The 19,323-nt window shown below is 35.7% G+C and overlaps 1 protein-coding gene across 1 annotated transcript in view; it reads right to left on the bottom strand.

Annotated features, from left to right (window-relative positions):
• Positions 1–1,645: 1,645 nt before the first annotated feature.
• Positions 1,646–19,323, bottom strand: part of LOC143255561 (T-box transcription factor TBX10-like) — a 108,079-nt gene continuing 90,401 nt past the window's right edge. Inside the window, exon 9 of the mRNA XM_076511403.1 lies at positions 1,646–1,771. Within this exon, the coding sequence (XP_076367518.1) occupies positions 1,707–1,771 (65 nt within the window). The 3' untranslated portion in view covers positions 1,646–1,706. The remainder of the gene's footprint in view (positions 1,772–19,323) is intronic.

Here is a 19,323-nt window from a genome sequence, read left to right on the forward strand (position 1 = left end):
ATTCGTTTAAAAGTGTGAGGTAATCAACAAAGATTGTTTGTAGCAAAACAATAAAGAAAAAACACAACATAAACAAAGTTAAGAGTCTTTCTTATGTAACATGCTGTTGTTTGTTTTAAAATATGATATTCAGCTCCTAGATACTATCACATCTTTCTATAGTGTAGGCTCGGCATGGCCAAGCGCGTTAAGGCGTGCGACTCGTAATCTGAGGGTCGCGGGCTCGCATCCGCGTCGCGCCAAACATGCTCGCCCTCCCAGCCGTGGGGCGTTATAATGTGACGGTCAATCCCACTATTCGTTGGTAAAAGAGTAGCCCAAGAGTTGGCGGTGGGTGGTGATGACTAGCTGTCTTCCCTCTAGTCTTACACTGCTAAATTAGGGACGGCTAGCACAGATAGCCCTCGAGTAGCTTTGTGCGAAATTCCAAAAGAAACAAACAATTCTATAGTGTATAGTGAGTGCACTCATGTAACCTGATTGTTTTTGTAATTGAATAAAGATTACTTTAACGATGTTTACATTGTGTTAATTGTCTTTATGGATCTTAATCAATGTCACAAATTACGATATACATTTTGTATTGAACCACCTGTTACGTCCGGATTGTTATATGTTTCTGAAACTGAAAGTATTACAATCGCTTATAATGCAACATGGCATGTTAAAGTGAAATACTAAAGTATAGAAATAATAAAAACAATAAAAGATTTATTGTTTAATAAATACTTTTGTGTAAAACTGTCACTTTGGCATACTTCGAAAACTGTATAAATAGCACTGTTAGTGAATGTTACAGTTAGTATTATAATTTTGTCTTTCAATCAACGATTTGCTACTGACGTAGAATTTTGTTGTGTACCTAAAAAGAAAAAATCTACCATTTCCTTCTGATGAGTCAGAATGTCAAATCTTATAGACACAAATTAATGTGTGGTGAGATATGTTCAATAATTCTCCTACACATTGGAAATCTTGATAAGATTTAGAGACAGATGTGGTTGGTTTGATCCTTGCATTTTCCTGCTCAGTGTCTATATCTTTAATCCTAGGGTTGATGCTCATTTATCCAACATTGATATAGCTGTAACAATCCTTCTATACTTCATTGTTGTCCTTTTATATTCTGCTTTTCACTTTCTTTACGTCGCTTTGTACTAACCCATTTACTTCTCTGGTATTCTTTTGTGTATTTGTTATGATTTCCTCCTTATTTTTTTGATGAAATTGATTTTTGTTCATAATTTTGTTGTAAATCAAATGTTGATTTTTACACTTCTTTAAATTTTCTATTTCATTCTTCTCTATCTTCTTTTCAATTTTCATCATTAGCTTGTTAATGTTAAGGACATTTCGTGTCTGTATTTTCTCTTTTTGTTTTAAACCAAATATTTCCACTCATGGTACTAATGATGGAATAATTTCTTTTGTTTGATTGATTTTTTTTATATTATTCACTGATAAGAGAGGAATGTAAGGTCTAGTTCAATGATAACAAAGCCGTTTTATTTCTTTAATCACAAGTACTCGTTTTTCAAGTTCCGATTACTAATTAGCATTCACTGAAAAATAGTTATAACTTCATAAGTAAGGCTAAATAGTTACTTACCTAATATTTTTCACATTTAATTTTTTTGTTGAAATGCAAACTCACAAAACTGAACTGATTATTTAAATGTGTGACAGTGGCAGACAGCTTGATGATTTTAAAGTTTAGAGAAAATATCCAAATGTTCAATCTTGAGGTTATTCCATGATGCCAATCGTTCTTCTGGGCAAAAAAACAATATAAACATCAAAATTAAAACCATAGTCCACAATAATATTTGAAAATTAGATTAAAGAGTGCATTTGAAATATATTATGTAAGACTCCAAGTACCACATTCCAAGAGTGTTTTACTCTTGGAAACCACAAGTTTCCTACTCTCCTTAATTAATATATAATTTCTTTCAAACTTTTTGTTCATAATAAGTATATGGTGTTAATATAGAAAGTCGTTTAACGTAGCCACTAAGTTCTTCTTGATTCTATTACTCACAGAACAGAGTATTTTGACTAAAACATCACATATACTTTATCTTGGGAAAGATTGCTGTAGTGTTGAACATTCTAAAAATAATAACATTATTGTTATAATTGTATAATGACATTTGTTTTCAGTCTGAAACGCGAGTTTTAAACAGCAACAGATAGATTTTAGAGTTTGATATTTAACACAAAAAGAGTTCTTTAGTATTAGTCTGTTTATCCATAAGTACTTGAGGACTAGCTGTGCTAGTAGTCCCTAATTTAAAAAAAGGTGAGACAGTTGGTAAACATCACCCATCACAACTCTTGGGTTTCTCTTTACCAAGGAAAAGTGGGATTGACTTTGCCCTTATGGCTGAAAGAACGAGCATGTTCAGTGAAGGGATTCGAACACGCTACCCACAGATTTCGAATCCATACTCTTCAGTAATGACGCCACATTATATATTCGTTGTTTTAGCCTTGAATGTGTTTGCGTTTCAAATAAAAATTATTTCACTGTCTTAAACTTCTATCCAGAATCATTCTCAGTGTCAAATTCAGTCGAGACCAGAAGAATTGAAATTTCTGTTTTGTAATACATTTACTGGCACGAGCCTCATGTCATTCTTTGATTTCTATTCAATTACTGAACAAAAACTCAGAGAGATTATAATACTGCAACTGTATGCTAGGATTAACGGACATTGGTAAAATATTTCATTATTGTAGCTTACAATAATATTTTAAAATATAATTTTAAGTAGTATTTATGCACAAGCTTAAAACGCGTGTACATGATCTATATGAGTACAGTGAAGAAATTGTACGTTTATCAGCACAAGATATGTATCAAGCTGCAATTATAACCAAAGATTTAATGGGACGACAGAAAGGGAAGGAAAGTCACTTCATCTCTTGGAGATTTAAGCCATTAATATTCCTGTTTTTCTTTAAAATGACTTGGTTATTTAGGAGTTTGTTGTAATTTAAGGTTTTTGTCGTAATTTATGTAAATAAATAGTATGCAAATAAGTGTAATTTAATATTTAAATATGTCTTCTGTTGTACCACTATGTAATCAATTACAATTTAGATCCCAAAAGTAATTCCACCTCTTTCAAAATTCCAGTTTAGTCATTAGCAAGAAAACACACACACAATATTAGACTGTGATGTGGTCTGAGGCAGAAAGTAAAATACATGTAGAGTTGCTTTAAAACCGCCCCAACCCCTACTACATTTGTGCGTGAAAGAAGTTTTATGGAATTGAGATGTCTAAAGCTATAGTTTAGTTCTTGCACAGCACCACCTTGCTTCAGTTATCTTTGTAGGAACCAATCTTAGCAGTTTTACTCCATTTCTTTTCCATTGGATCTGGACTTTGTCTGTATAACAATCAAACAGTGATGAAAGGAATGGGGGGCAAGTTACGAGTATCTGCATGTTGTTGTGGGTGTGGTATAGTGACTGTATAACAATCAAACAATGATGAAAGGAATGGGGGGGACAAGTTACGAATATCTTCATGTTGTTGTGGGTGTGGTATAGTGACTGTATAACAATCAAACAGTGATGAAAGGAATGGGGGGACAAGTTACGAATATCTTCATGTTGTTGTGGGTGTGGTATAGTGACTGTATAACAATCAAACAGTGATGAAAGGAATGGGGGGACAACTTACGAATATCTTCATGTTGTTGTGGGTGTGGTATAGTGACTGTATAACAATCAAACAATGATGAAAGGAATGGGGGCAAGTTACGAGTATCTGCATTAGCTGTTGTCGTGAGTATGGAGACAGTAAAGATGTCAACTTCTCAAGTTCATGTTCTAATAAAGCGATGTGGAATTGGTCAACAATAGGTAAGGAGTTTATTTGCTACAGGTAATACACGTGTAAGCTGCAGAAATGGTACCTGATCATTGAAATAATAGGTAGTTGTGGCCATTCATTAAAATTAACACTTCTGGTTGATCTTCTGAATGAGGTTCGACATGGTCAGGTAGTTAAGGCACTCGACTCATAATCTCCCTGTGTTGATCGATCTTATCTTTGTTGATTTTATTATTTCTTGGTGTTCGTTGTCCTATTTTTATTATTATTTTGGACTTTCTGTTTTGATTTATCTGATGAATTGGATATTTTGACTTATATTGATTGTTATGACCTGTGTTGGTTGATGCAATCTATGTTGTAAAGCTACACGAGGGCTAGCCCAGCTAGCCGTCCCTAATTTAGCAGTGTAAGACTAGAGGGAAGGCAGCTAGCCATCACCACCCACCATCATCTCTTGGGCTACTCTTTGATGATTGGGATTGACCGTCCAACTATAATGCCCCCACAGCTGAAAGGGCGAGCTTGTTTGATGTGAAGGGGATTTTAACCTGTGACCCTCAGATTACTAGTCGAGCACTCGTCAGAACACAGTAGATGTAACTCTGATCCAGTAAGCAGAAGCTGCATGTGCCATTGGTGGATAATTTCTGCTAATCAGAGTTGTTTTCCAAGTGACTCAAAGGGTATTCATAAGTAAAGACCATGACCCACTCAGGAGGTGGGCACTTCAGGACTGAAAGTTCCTCACATCATCAACAATAACTATCAACACTTGTCGTCATACAGAGCTGTACGATGATTTATCTTGAGTAGCTTATCGCCTTTTTTTTTCTTGACCAGAAAGCAAACTCCCACGGGGGAATAAAGTACTTTTCAGTTGCTTCCATCAGAGTCGAGGACATTGACGGTATTTTTTCTTGGTCTGGCGCATGGGTCCTATTAGCAAAACCAAGCAGATAACGTTCTTAATGTTCAAAAGAATATCAAGAGAAGGTATATACAAGTTTCTAACACATTTTAAGATATTTACTGTCTGGAATGTATGGACATAGTAATAGGTGTAGGTAGTGTGGCTTTTCAATAAGAGGTGTAGGTAGTGTGGCTTTTCAATAAGAGGTGTCGGTAGTGTGGCTCTTGAAAAATCGGTGTAGGTAGTGTGGCTCTTAAATAATAGGTTTAGGTAGTGTGGCTCTTGAAAAATAGGTGTAAGTAGTGTGGCTCTTGAATAATAGATTAGGTAGTGTGGCTTTTGAATAATATATGTGGCTCCTTGGTAGTGTGGCTCTTGAATAATAGGTTTAGGTAGTGTGGCTCTTAAATAATAGGTTTAGGTAGTGTGGCTCTTGAAAAATAGGTGTAGGTAGTGTGGCTCTTGAATAATAGATGTAGGTAGTGTGGCTTTTGAATAATATGTGTAGGTAGTGTGGCTCTTGAATAATAGGTGTAGGTAGTGTGGCTCTTGAATAATAGGTGCAGGTAGTGTGGCTCTTGAATAATAGGGGCAGGTAGTGTGGCTCTTAAATAATAGGTTTAGGTAGTGTGGCTCTTGAAAAATAGGTGTAGGTAGTGTGGCTCTTGAATAATAGGTGTAGGTAGTGTGGCTCTTGAACTGTTGAACATCGGGATGAGGAGCAGCAGAATAACTAGAAAACAGTCATTGATTAAAGATAATCAAAAGACAGAGACGCAACTCAACCATACTGGTATGTAGTGAGCTGGGAGAGCTCTGCAGGTTCATTAATAAGTTACATGCTATAGCAAGGTCTGCAGATGGGTTGTACACCAAAACAAGGTTCACGCATTTGATATTTTCTGATAAAACAATACATGGCATCACAATATCTGTTCGTGTATTTGCACACCACAGCTACGGTCAATGTCTTCACTTGGGAGAGCAGTTACTTTCCCACAACTGCCTGGAGACAGTGAAGGGTGATACAGATGTGGAATGTTGTGGGCTTGAACACCCACATCTTGCTCTCCTAATTTCTAATTTTCTTGTGTGAAACTAACGAATTGGAGGTTAAGACTGATAGACGGTGTATCCCCACTAGGACACATTTTATAATCCACGTTGTAGCTTGTACCCTATGATCCCTTTTTTTAAAAAAAATGTACAGCGTATTTTAAATAAAAAATGTGTTTTGATTTGTAGCTTGAATATTTTATGGTTATAATATATGTATAATATATATGTTCAATGACGTAAATAATCTGGTGAAAATCATATCAGCTTTTGTTGTTTGAAGGTGGCCTATGTCCATACCCAGATTCGATGCTCTGATGTAGCTAATGTAGGACTTTTTGGTGGAACTTTGGACTGGTGTGTACTTTTCGGAAATCTAGTAGAGATTATGTTTAATTTGTATATAGAGTTTGTACATTGGAGCAGAAGTTTGATGGTATCCTAATTAAATTGCACTCAATAAATAAAGATAAGAAAAGACTGTGGGAAATGGGAGCAGGATTTCCGGAGGAGCTCAAGCTTACATATGTAACGAATACATCAAATAACAATGACTTGCATGAAGTTAGAGAGAGTACTATTAGGGTTAAAAGTAATAGATTTAATAGTAATGAGCCTATTTCAGTGAGTAACTGATTTCGCTTGTTCAAATTGGAAGGAAAACAAAAGGATCAGAAAAGAATGCGAATAATAAGTACAAAGAGGTAACAGTTGTAGACCATCTTTCATCAGGCATGTGGATCTGTGAGGTAAACAGAGAGAAAAGAATTAAATTATGCTACCAAAGAGCACAGATGGAGTATATAACTGTCAGAGCAAGAGATATAACAAAGGGGACTAGCAATGATACAGTTTTTGCTGTGTATGTAGGAGCTAATGGTGTAGGAAAAAGTCACTCAGAGAAGCTAATTAATGAGTATAAGGCATTTTAAAAAGTCCATAATTTAATGGTGGCAGGGATACTGTTAAGAATTAATTGTGTGGCTGAAATTATGGCTAGGTCACTAGGGGGCTAAATGTTTGGCTAAACTTAGACAAAATGTAAAGACACACATGTTGCTTATTTGATCTTGTGGGGTCAGTTCAATGAAAGAAGTGCGAATTTTGGAATGGATGGTTCGCATTTAAATATGGTAGGGTCTAGCTTATTTGCAAGGGCTCTTAACTCGGCTATAAGGGAAGTTTTATATTAGGAATAGATAACTGTGAGGGTCAGGATAAACTAAACGCAAAAACAAAGTAAGATGTAGAGAAAAGTTTAGCACAGGAAATTAGTATAGTAATAGTTTTAAGAATAGGTTTAAATGTTACTATTGTAATCCCAGAAATGTAAGAAATAAATTAAATGACATTCCAGTACTAGTAAGAATGGAGGATTTTCATATAATGGGAGTAATGAAACATGACTAAATTTGATGACAAAAAAGTCTTTGAAATACATGGTTATAGGTTATTTAATATGGACAGAACAATGAATGGTTTCTTTGTTTTTGAATTTCGCGCAAAGCTACTCGAGGGCTTTCTGCACTAGCCATCCCTAATTTAGCAGCGTAAGACAAGAGGGAAGGCAGCTAGTTATCACCATCCATCGCCAGTTCTTGGGCTACTCTTTTACCAATGAATAGTGGGATTGACCGTCACATTATAACGCCCCCACGGCTGAAAAGACGAGCATGTTTGGTGCGACGGGGATGGAAACCCGATTACGAGTCGCACGCCTTAACCCACCTGGCCATGCCGGGCCTAGCAGTGAATGGAGAGTGAGGAGTGGATTTATATGTAAAATACGAGCTTCATCCTGTTGAGATTGAGGATGTAAAAAATAATAATAACGAACATATCGAATCCATTTCAGTTTCTATTAGTGGATATAGAGGGAAAAGGCTTTTAGTGTGAATTTGTTACAAATCATCAAATGATACTGATGAAATCAGTAATATATTATTATTATATATATTATATTGTTATATATGTTATGTATATATTATTATTTGGCCCGGCATGACTTAGCGCGTAAGGCGTGCGACTTGTAATCCGAGGGTCGCGAGTTCGCGCCCGCGTCGCGCCAAACATGCTCCCTCTCCCAGCCGTGGGGGCGTTATAATGTTACGGTCAATCCCACTATTCGTTGGTAAAAGAGTAGCCCAAGAGTTGGCAGTGGGTGGTGATGACTAGCTGCCTTCCCTCTAGTCTTACACTACTAAATTAGGGACGGCTCGGTGCAGTGGGCTAACAACCTACTCACTTAAATACTTGTTGAAGAATCCGCAAGTGATTGGGGCTCTATGTTCCTAGATGGAATCTAATGGTGATAACTAACTAACTATATATTATTATATACATATTATTATTATAATATATATTTGTAATCACGAAATAAATATTTCTGTCAAAGTATCGAAACGTCATATCCCCCGGTCCTCAGCAGTATGTATGCAGACTCACAACGCTAGAAACCAATTTTAGATACTTGTAGTGGGTAAAGCGCAGATGGCCCATTTTGTAGCTTTGGGCTTAATAACAAACAAACAATGACATTTTCTCACGAAGAATTCACGATAGCTAACACAGAGATCAGTGAAAATGAAGATTAAGATGAGAACCATTAACAAATGTCAGCACAATCAACACAGAGATAGATCATAATAATGAACAGAGCTCTGGAAACCGATGCAGGTCAAGGTAATCAACACAGACTAGGACAATAAAAAGAGAGAAATCTGAACGGATAACAAAGAAACATCTAAGCAATTAAAATAGAACGATTAAAACAATAACAGAAATAAGAAAAGTCAGTACAGATAAGAAAAAAAAACAAAAATCGATAAAAAATGAACATAGATCGAAATAACTAACACATGACAAGATGCTCAAAACCATGAAAGCAGAACAGATAACAGTGAGCAATATGAACAATCAGCATGCCTTACGATAATTAGTAGAGTTCAGAATAATCAATACGATGAATCTGAACAATTAACTAGAGGATATCAGAACAATGATCACAAATCAGAACAATCAACATAGAACAAGTCAGTTAACACAGAGAAATCAGACATATGAACATAGATTAGAACAATCACAAATCGGAGCATAAATACAGAACGATAAAGTAATTCAAAACAAAAAAAAAATCAGACTTACCAATAGAGATTAGAATAAACAATACAAAAAGATCAGAAAAATCAGCACAGAGAGATCAGACCAGAGATAAGAAATAAGAATAAGGAAAACAGAAATCAGGTAAATTAACACAAGTTAGAACGGGCAACAATGATATCAGAAAAACTTACACAATTTGGTTAGTTTATTTGGAACTTCATGCAAAGCTACACAAAATCTACCCGCGACAGCCATCATCTAATTTAACACATAGAGGAAAAGCAGTTTGTCATCACCACCCACCACCAACTTTTGGGTTATTCTTTCTACCAACGAATAGTAGGATTGACCGAAACATTATTACGTCCCCACGGTTGAGAGGGTGAGCATGTTTTGTGAGACTGGGATTCGAATCTGGAACCCTGAGATTGCAAATCCAGAGTCCAAACCGTCTCCCCATAGCGGGATAAATTTATATAAATCAGAAGGATCAACACAGAAAGAGAGTATTACGATCAACACGGGTCAGAACAATCGACACGGGGCAGAACAATCGACGCAAATCAGAATAATGAACTTCTCAGAAAAAAATCAAAACAGAAAGACCAAAATAATAAAGAAAATTGTTTGTTTTTGAATTTCGCACAAAGCTACTCGAGGGCTATCTGTGCTAGCCGTCCCTAATTTAGCAGTGTAAGACTAGAGGAAAGGCAGCTAGTCATCACCACCCACCGCCAACTCCTGGGCCACTATTTTACCAACGAATAGTGGGATTGACCGTAACATCATAATGCCCCCACGGCTGGGAGGGGGAGCATGTTTGGCGCGACAGAAATGCGAACCCGCGACCCTCAGATTACGAGTCGCACGCCTTAACACGCTTGGCCATGCCGGGCCACGTAATAAAGAAAATACAGGACTCCAAAGCATCAGATAAATAAACACAGGTTAAAGAAATCATCATAGATAGATCAGAAAAATTGAAACAGAGAGATCAGAATAACAACCAAAGATCATAACAATCAACACTGGAAAAAAAGTCACCAATGATCAAAACTATCAATGCGGAGAGGTCAGAACGGCTAACACAAAGCGTTTGTAACAACCGACGAAGAGAAATTAGAAAAATCAATCACAGAAACAAGATCAGTCAACAGAAGCTAGAAAATTAGCAAATACAAAAAGGTGCTACATAAAGAGATATCAGAAAAATCAACAGATCAGTAGGATCAACATAGAGTTATCAGAATTATCAACACAGAAAGAGCGAAACAATCAACATGGATTGAAATTATAGTGGAGACATAAAACTTGAATAACGTACATTTCTCGAGTAATAAGAAATGATACTGAATCGTGTACACAGGATTAATTTGTTCATTTCGAATTTTAATCAGAATTCTGTAAAAATTACATTTCGGTTCTAAATTTTGGAATGTTACTTTCGGGGATCGTGAACAGATGTGCAAATCAAGAGGAATTTTAAGAAAAATATTTGAAGTATAATTATTTTTATAACAAATGCAGAAAGTTGACGACGTTATATTAGATTGCTTTTGAGACCCGGCATGGCCAAGCGTGTTAAGGCGTGCGACTCGTAATCTAAGGGTCGCGGGTTCGCATCCCCGTCGCGCCAAACATGCTCGCCCTTTCAGCTGTGGGGGCGTTATAATGTGACGGTCAATCCCACTATTCTTTGGTAAAAGAGTAGCCCAAGAGTTGGCTTTGAGCGGTGATGACTACCTGCCTTCCCTCTAGTCTTCCACTACTAAATTAGGGACGGCTAGCACAGATAGCTCTCGAGTAGCTTTGTGCGAAATTCAAAACAAACAAAAACAAACATTGCTTTTGAATACTAAGTTTAGGAAGTCACATGGACAACCGCAGCCAATATAAATTTGTGACGGAACAGCATGTTTTAGATCTAAATTTTGTCATTAAAGCTTGATGGAGAACCTAATGATTTTAATAATTAATTCAAAATGCAATAACGGTAAGTTTTATAACAGGCAAGTTCCGATTGCAACACTTGCAACGTTTTGACTCATTGTATCGATATTGTGTTTTTAAACATTGCAATTATTAAAGGCAGAGCTTGCCTACTGTAAAAATTCCTATTATTGTATTTTTAAAATTAATCGGTTTGACATTGTTTGGTTTTCGTATAGCAGCCTGATGCCATCGGAACGTGACCGCTTTTTGGGAAGGACATGTAAAATCTCTTTTTGACGCAAAATATTCTTACATTCAGCTCATCAAGATGTGTTCAGATGGAGGATTTAGAAATTTCAAGAGAAAAATATCCCTTGTACTTAATGGAATTAGAAAACATAGAAATATGGATGAAGCTGGGGCACCAGGACCATCCATAAAAGGTATTTATATTTTGAATTTAAGGAAAAGCTACCAAGGCTATCTGACCGCGGTCCGTAATTTTGAACATTTGACCAGGAGGAAGGCATTTAGTGAGCAACACCATACTATACAAAGGGATTGACAGTCACCCTTATAACTCACTCACAGCGTAACATTTTAAGGAGCAAAAAATATTTTTGGTATCACTTAGATTTGAATATGGCTCACTAGCTACAAAATCCAAAATTATATTAGAGGGTCAACTCGCGTCCCAGAAATAGACCAGAAACAGTTGTCCATCGACTGTAGTAAACAGCGTTTCGAAACAGGTGAGATTTCACAAAAACAAGGGTTAGTGCACAACACAATCGAGTAACGTGTTCATAAGATATTTTAGAACATATCATTTCAACACTCACATACCTCGTAAAACTGCGAAATTAAATGAGTATTAATGCTATTCTATTTAAAGACATATCAGTTAATTCGGATGTGAATTTATGTGCAATTCATTTATTGAAACTGGCACTGGAAAACTATTGATATCTTACACTTCATAGGAAACGGAAAATAACAGGAATAATGGGCTGTTCTTTGGACACGAAAGCCTTACGATGGTGCCTTTTCCAAAGGAAACTACACTGCAAGACTATTGTCAAGACGCATAGCTGTCAGACAGAGCATGACCAAACATGGCAACATGTACTGTAACGACATGATGAGGGTCCAAAATCGTATAAAAAGTTTGGGTAAGCTCAGCCTCCTCAAATAAACAGACTCTCACGGAGTCTCACCAACTCAACAGTATTACACAGTAAATCTTGGTAGAGCGAGAGAGTGTGTAGCTGAGTCGCTCAGGAGAATGTATTTCCTTATGTGCACGAACTGATTCTTACCAATTCTGCAAGCCCCAACTCTTGATAGAACAGTCTACCTAAACAAATCACTCAAACGACACTTATGCTCTTTTCATATCTTCATAAAGTGACAAATAACCTACCCTCGCAAACAGCAGATGATTTCTGGTAATTTAATAATGCTTGAAGTGTGTAAAAATATAATAATGTTTCCCGGAGTCGCTTTCTTTACTGTAAAATTAAAACTTAGAAACTTTAGGAACACGAAATTTAGCCTGAGCTAAAACTGACGACATTGCTCATTTAATGCCAAAGAATAACAATATTTTCAGATTATCTTCTTGTGAATTTTTGTAATTGTTTTTAATATGAAGTTCGTTTTTAACGTATTTATCAACCGAGTTATTATTAGTGAATAAAGCGTCCAGTTCCTCGTCTTAAAGTAGACATTCTATTTCAGTCGTTCTCGCGCATTTTATTATTTCTGATGTTTCATTATCAGTTATCTAATTTATTTGAAGCGTCTCTCTTTGGTGTTAAAGAAAATATAGCATTTCAGTGTAAAACAAAACGGTATAGATCACCGTTTTTTAAAGGTTTTAGATTATGGATAAATTTGCTCCCCTTTCAGTTTTTGTGTGTGTGGCCAGTATGAGAGTGATCATTGCATTGTTATTGGTATAGTTGCATTGTTTATTGCACTAAACACTTTTTGCGTTAACGTTTTTTTTATTCATCTCATGGAACCCAAAGGATAAGTTTGCCTCACATCCCGAAAGATGAACGCCTTAGTATTCAAACCCCTATTATAGATTAAAGTAAGTTTTTTATATATTTTTTTCATATAAACTTGCAAAATAAACATGAAACATTGAATTACACAAAATTTTATCACCGTAGCTCAGCGGTAAGTCTGAAGACTTATGGTACTAAAAATCGGATTTTGATACTTGTGATGTGCAGAACACGCGTGATCCTTTGCGTTGCTTTATGTTTAACAATGACCATCATACAACTAGAATAAAATTATATATATATATTTTATGTAATATCTTCGGATTTCGATAGTTTTTTGTGTAGCTTTATGCTTACCTACAAAATAAAACACACAAATTCAACATTATATGGTTTCTTAGTGAGTTAGTGATAAGTTTATGACCCTAAAGCATCAAAATCTAGGGAGAATGCAACTAGTCCTTCATGTTGCCGTGTGCTTAAACATACAACTATTAACTTATTATGCTTTCAAATTGAATCGGATTTGATTAGTACGTGCTGCCATCTCACGGTTAACTAAATAACTATGTTTATACTTATCATAAGACTTTGGTATTAAGCCTATAACATTTTAAAACACTGCATTCTTGGGCGTGAGAATAAAATACACCCAGCAGTAAGACATTCAACTGTCAGGGTAACAGTGACAAAATAATTCTCTAGGTACTGAAGTTTTGGGTAGACCTTAGAGAAGGCATTGCACTCATTAGCCTCCCTTACTAGGGTCATAAATGAAGGCGGGGGGGGGGGTAGGCACAGGTTAGTGGAATATTCGGTTTGGTGAATGTCTAGTACAACGATAGAGGAGACATACTCATGTTATTTAAGCACTAAAACCTATAGAAAGAAATTGCAACCAACTTCAGTATTTTGCTCAGCATAATCTATGGTTTTCCACGAATCAAAAATTTTAGAGTTTTGGATTGCTATGTTATACCAGTTCTCACATATGCATCAGAATGTTATACAATATCGCAAAGTATGAAAAAGAAAATTGAAATGATTTAATTGTGGTTCGTAAGGTGCTTCTTGAAGGTATGTTGGACAATTCACACTTCAAACGAAGAAACTGTGTCAAGAGCAGCTTGTAAGACGAAGTTGTTGATTAACATAGAAAGATACAGTTGGAGTTTCTCTGATGTCTTATGAGGAAAGAAGAAACTAATAGCCTGATCGTAACTGGAAAGATTGAAGGAAAAATAGAACGTAGAAAATAAAGGCTGATATATGTCAAGAGTCTATCTAAGTGGATGAATATATTAGCATTGGAAACCATAGCCATCAATGCCCTGTTTGAATAAGGTATTTAGAGACTGTAAGCTCAGAGAGACATTTTTATACCAACTTCTTTAGGAATTTTCAAGAATTAAAAGAATCTATGCTAAAGATATTCCAATCGCAGTATATTTTTCACATCCATGACTGATAACATGTTTCGCTCGATGCAGCGCTCTTTAAGTTGGCTTAAAATACAATAAAATCAATAATGGTTGTAATACTAGTTACATAAGCTATTTAATACAATAACAATGATTATGGTGTGTGCGTCTTTTACAAAATGGCGAAGAATTATTACAACAATACTTGTTGCAAGGCATTAATATTAGGCTTATCATTTCTTTAAGCACTACACTCTTAATTTAGTTCCTTGTGGGAATTTTAAGAATTAAAAATTTTCATGCTTTTCAGGATTAAGCCAAACACGTCGTCGGCAAAAGATGTGACAAATATAGTGTAGTTGGAATGCTATTATTATATATTGTTTCAATTATTTAATTTTTTGAGAAGACTAGATAAAGAATGTAATAGGTCAAATTAATGTTTTATGATAAGTATGTTTCCACAGAGAGACATAATGTTTTTCTGTTATTTTTCCTTTTTTCTTTCTTTTTGATTCTTCTAAATACTTTTCGATCAATCCCTTTTCTTTCATCTTTCGGCGGATTAACTTGAAACTTACTAGAGTTATACCTTAGTCCAACACGCAATCACGACTTTAAGACATTTTAACCTTACTGACCTTTTAAGAATTTTATGGAGTAAAAAAATATTTTGTGCTCCTGTGCAGTAATATTTACAGCAATCAAGATAAAAAAAATGACACAAATACAAATTTTCATTCACCCAACACATTGCGGCACATTTGCGTCTATTTTATGGTAGTCAGAGCTAAAAAAACAAAACATAATTCCCCTCTTTAACTACACTTTGCCAAACTTACATGAAATTTGGTATAAACTCTTTAACAGATCTCGTACATATACATACAAAAAATGTGGGATATGCCCATTTTTGGCCATTCCTTAATTTTAGGAGTTTCGACCAATTTACATGGAATTTAGTTCAAAGATATTGTTTATACGTTCAAAACAGATATAAAAATAATTTTGGAATTTTTGCCTTTTGCTCAATTTTTCAGTAAGGAATATACAGTTTAAGGCTTTTGAGAACTGTTCATGTGTATGTCAACCAACTTGCATAGGATATGGTACCAATAAACCTTTTGTCGATCCCAAACAGTGATATAGACAGCTTGCAAATTTTCTGAATTTTTCACAATTTATCTGTTTCTAAAATTTGCCATATTTGGAGTGGAGACATGTTGTATTCGACCTTGAATGTTGGCCCCTTTAAATTGTAATAATTCTTCGCAACCTAGTAAAAGGCATACACACCATAATAATAAATCGCTGTTTTTTGTTTAGATGTTTTGAAATTCTAAACTTACACTCAGAGAGGTTATTTTGAAATTTAGAAGCTAGAAGTGAATACTAATGGATTTACGATTCCTGAAACAGAAATATCGGAATTACAGCAATCATAGATAGATTTAACACTTTAAAGCTCCAATGTTTCGTGTTTAAATCTTAGCGTCATATCAGAAGGGACATTACCATAGTCCAGATTCACTTGTACGTTTATTTGTATGTGTAAACTTTCACTGTAATTATTATGTACAGTAATTATTTTCTAAATCCGTTCTTACGTATGAGCAAGTTAGACTAAATTCATAAAAAGAAGTTACACAGCTCTTCTTGAAGAAGGTTTTTCACGAATACCGATTATTAAGAGGCCCGGCATGGCCAGGTGGGTTAAGGCGTGCGACTCGTAATCTGAGGGTCGCGGGTTCGCATCCCCGTCGCACCAAACATGCTTGCCCTTTCAGCCGTGGGGGCGTTATAATGTGATGGTCAATCTCACTATTCATTGGTACAACAGTGGCCCAAGAGTTGGCTTTGGGTGGTGATGACTAGCTGCCTTCCCTCTAGTCTTACACTGCTAAATTTGGGACGGCTAGCGCAAATAGCCCTCGAGTAGCTTTGCACAAAATTCAAAAACAAACAAACAAAACAAACCGAGTATTAAGAAAAGAAATTCTAGTTGTACATATTATTTCTGGTAAGCGCAAGCGAGTAAAATATATCAATCCGACTACAGTTAACTTTATAACTATTTGACTGGGGCGCCGCTGTTGGTCATGTGTATATTATCTTCCTTTTGACGTGGATTAAGACAATGGGACAGGAAGCACACAGCCTTCCTTAGTGACAAAACATTACAGCCCCTTATGGCTAGGTAGTTAGAAACAATTGCCTCATAATATTATGGTCGCGGGTTCGAATCCTTGTCACATCAAACTTTCTCACCCTGTCAGCCATGGGGGCATTATATTATGATGGTCAGTTCCCCTGTTCGTTGGTAAAAAAATAGCTCAAGAGTTGGCGGTGGGTGTTGATGACTAATTGCCTCTCCTTTAGTCTTACACTGCTAAATTATGGATGGTTAGCGCAGATAATCGTCGTGTAGCTTTGGGCGAAATTCAGCGAACTACCAAACAAATCCACTGCCTGGCTGCTGTCAACGTAATTCACATATGCCTGTATTCATACGACTTAGCTCAATTTTTCCACAGCACGCTGTATCTGTAGTGATAAATTTCGTATTTTTACCTGGTGATTTGTCTAAAATAATTCGAGCCAATGAGAATGCTGACTACTATAACATGCTTTACATTTTTGGGCTCACCGTGCTGTTTTATAGCCTTTGCCATTTTTTATTGTTGTTGTTGAAAGATGGTATTTTATTAATTTGTAAAAAAGTGGGAGTACTCCTCCCCAGTTTCCATCGGTTTCATTGTTTATGATTAAATTTTGTTAAAAAGAAATGTATAGCCTTTTTTCACTTCTGGTTCAAAACTTTACCAAGCAAACGTTTTTAAGAGACGTTTTTTAAAATTAAAAATATCTGACGAATTTTCACAAAAAAATTCTACCCATTAAAAATCAGGAATTGGAGTGGTTTGAGATAATAATAATAAACAAAACTGAGATGTTCTTAACCTGTTTTCGAGTAGGATGCTGAATTAGTCTGTAGGTGGTTCTATATATTTAGCTCTAACCATAAGTGCATGAAAGAAGATGATTGGTAACAATTTCAATCTCATCTTAACGCCGTTCAATAATGATGTAAGTTTATTTCCTGAAGTGATAGTTTTCGGTTTTCTTTCGAGTTCAGAGTTAAGTTACTTCAAATTATTGCCACGGTAAATTTTTCTTTAAGACATAATACTTGTTTACATGAAGACAATCGAGCATGACGTTAGCGATCACCCTTACCGGTAATGGCGTAATAGCAGCAGTGTTCATAAGTAATAGCTAAAGATGTATGAATTAAAGCTGGCGTGTTCTATGTTGTTTTTTAACCTCTTTCAGACGAATGTTTACATACCAACTCACTGAACTCAGCTGTTCTCTAACCCCACACACCCATCTTCAGGCTCACTGTATGGACCCTCACGACCACACGCTCGAAGGAGAAAGAATCTATACCCAAATGATGAACGGGCTGACGACAGGGCCAAGGGGAATGATTAATGAGCACTGCTGCCATAAACTGCCAAGCTGGCGTCAGTCCACTAACACGTCCTCCAATCTAAGGTATCGGAGTTAAAATACCCGTGTAGCCCAACGTTGTCAATGGAAAACGCCTGGGACGGGCAGTACTTGGATCACTGCTAGAACAAAGAAATAACATTAATTTGAGAAGTCTAAAAATTGTGCTAGTTTATCAAGTCCCTCAAGCACAGGCACAGAACTGAACTTTGTTTTTTGTCCCATTTTTACTACCACAGTGACTGTATCTTGACAGCTTGTGAAATGAAGACAAAACTAACAAAGACAATCTAAATAAGCGACTCTGATCTCCACAATAATACAGACAAAAACAGTTGATCGCAACTTGGCAGTAAGTGGACTTCTTCAACAAGTTGCACGTTATGAATAATATACTTCCTAACGTAGAAGGAAATGACTTATGAAAAGCAGGTTTAAGATTTTAGGACTGATAGTGAAAGACATGGATGCAATTTGCACAAAGTATCGTTTTTAATAACATAATTTGAAAGCATTTATAAATGTGATTTGTAACATCAAGTCTTTATAAGTATTTGTGTGATTTGTAACTTCAAATCTTTATAAGTATTTATAAGTGTGATTTGTAATATCAAGTCTTTATAAGTATTTATAAGTGTGATTTGTAACATCGTCTCATTACTTTTATCTTCCACTATGTTAACGTCTAACTTACATTTCGGTATGTCAGGCACCTGGTAATAATAAGAGTATGTTTGGAATTTTGTACAAAGCTAATTACGTTTGAAACATTTTATTATTAGCATATCAATAATGTTTAATATTATAAGATCACGTAGAAAGGAATTAAAAATTAATGTTATTATACTGAAACAATCTCATCTGTTTTCAGTCTCGCGTATTTCGAAATATTTCATAAATTGTAACTTCACGGTGTTTGAGACCTGTTAAGGTTTGCCTATATAGCACTCACTACAGACTGTATCACTCAAACGTGTAACTGGGAGAGTGTAAAAGGGGGTGTAGGAAAAAGAGGGGGCTGGAAGGAAGAGGATCATATGTTTTGATAAAACTTCAGTGAAATGGAATATACTGTTAAGTGCTGACATCTATATCCCGTATGTGTTAGTCTGTTAGTCTTTTTCAGTGCTTCAGTATAGGACATCTTCTGTCTGTCGTCTCGATCGAGGCCACACACACCACTTGGGTTAATCTATTATCTGAACATCAAAAAGTATCAGTATTGAATGACACAACTGACAAAGCACAAACCTCATTCCTAAGGCCTCTTAGTCCATTTATCCAGAAAAGTTAAGAAAGATTAATGAAAGAAAACAAGAACCTCTGTAGATAAGAGAATTGAGTACAAAAGAAGTAAGCAATAATTTTGAGTAACTAAATAAACCATATTTAGTATCACTGGTAATACATATGTACACCAAAGATATTTGTTTACTTCAAAATGTTATTTTCTTTAAATTTTCTCTTTGGTGACGAAACGCTTTGAAGTCGTAAAAACGACACAAGTTTTATCAAAAGGGCCAA

Source organism: Tachypleus tridentatus, chromosome 7 (assembly GCF_004210375.1).
Source record: "Tachypleus tridentatus isolate NWPU-2018 chromosome 7, ASM421037v1, whole genome shotgun sequence".
Lineage (NCBI taxonomy): Eukaryota > Metazoa > Arthropoda > Merostomata > Xiphosura > Limulidae > Tachypleus > Tachypleus tridentatus.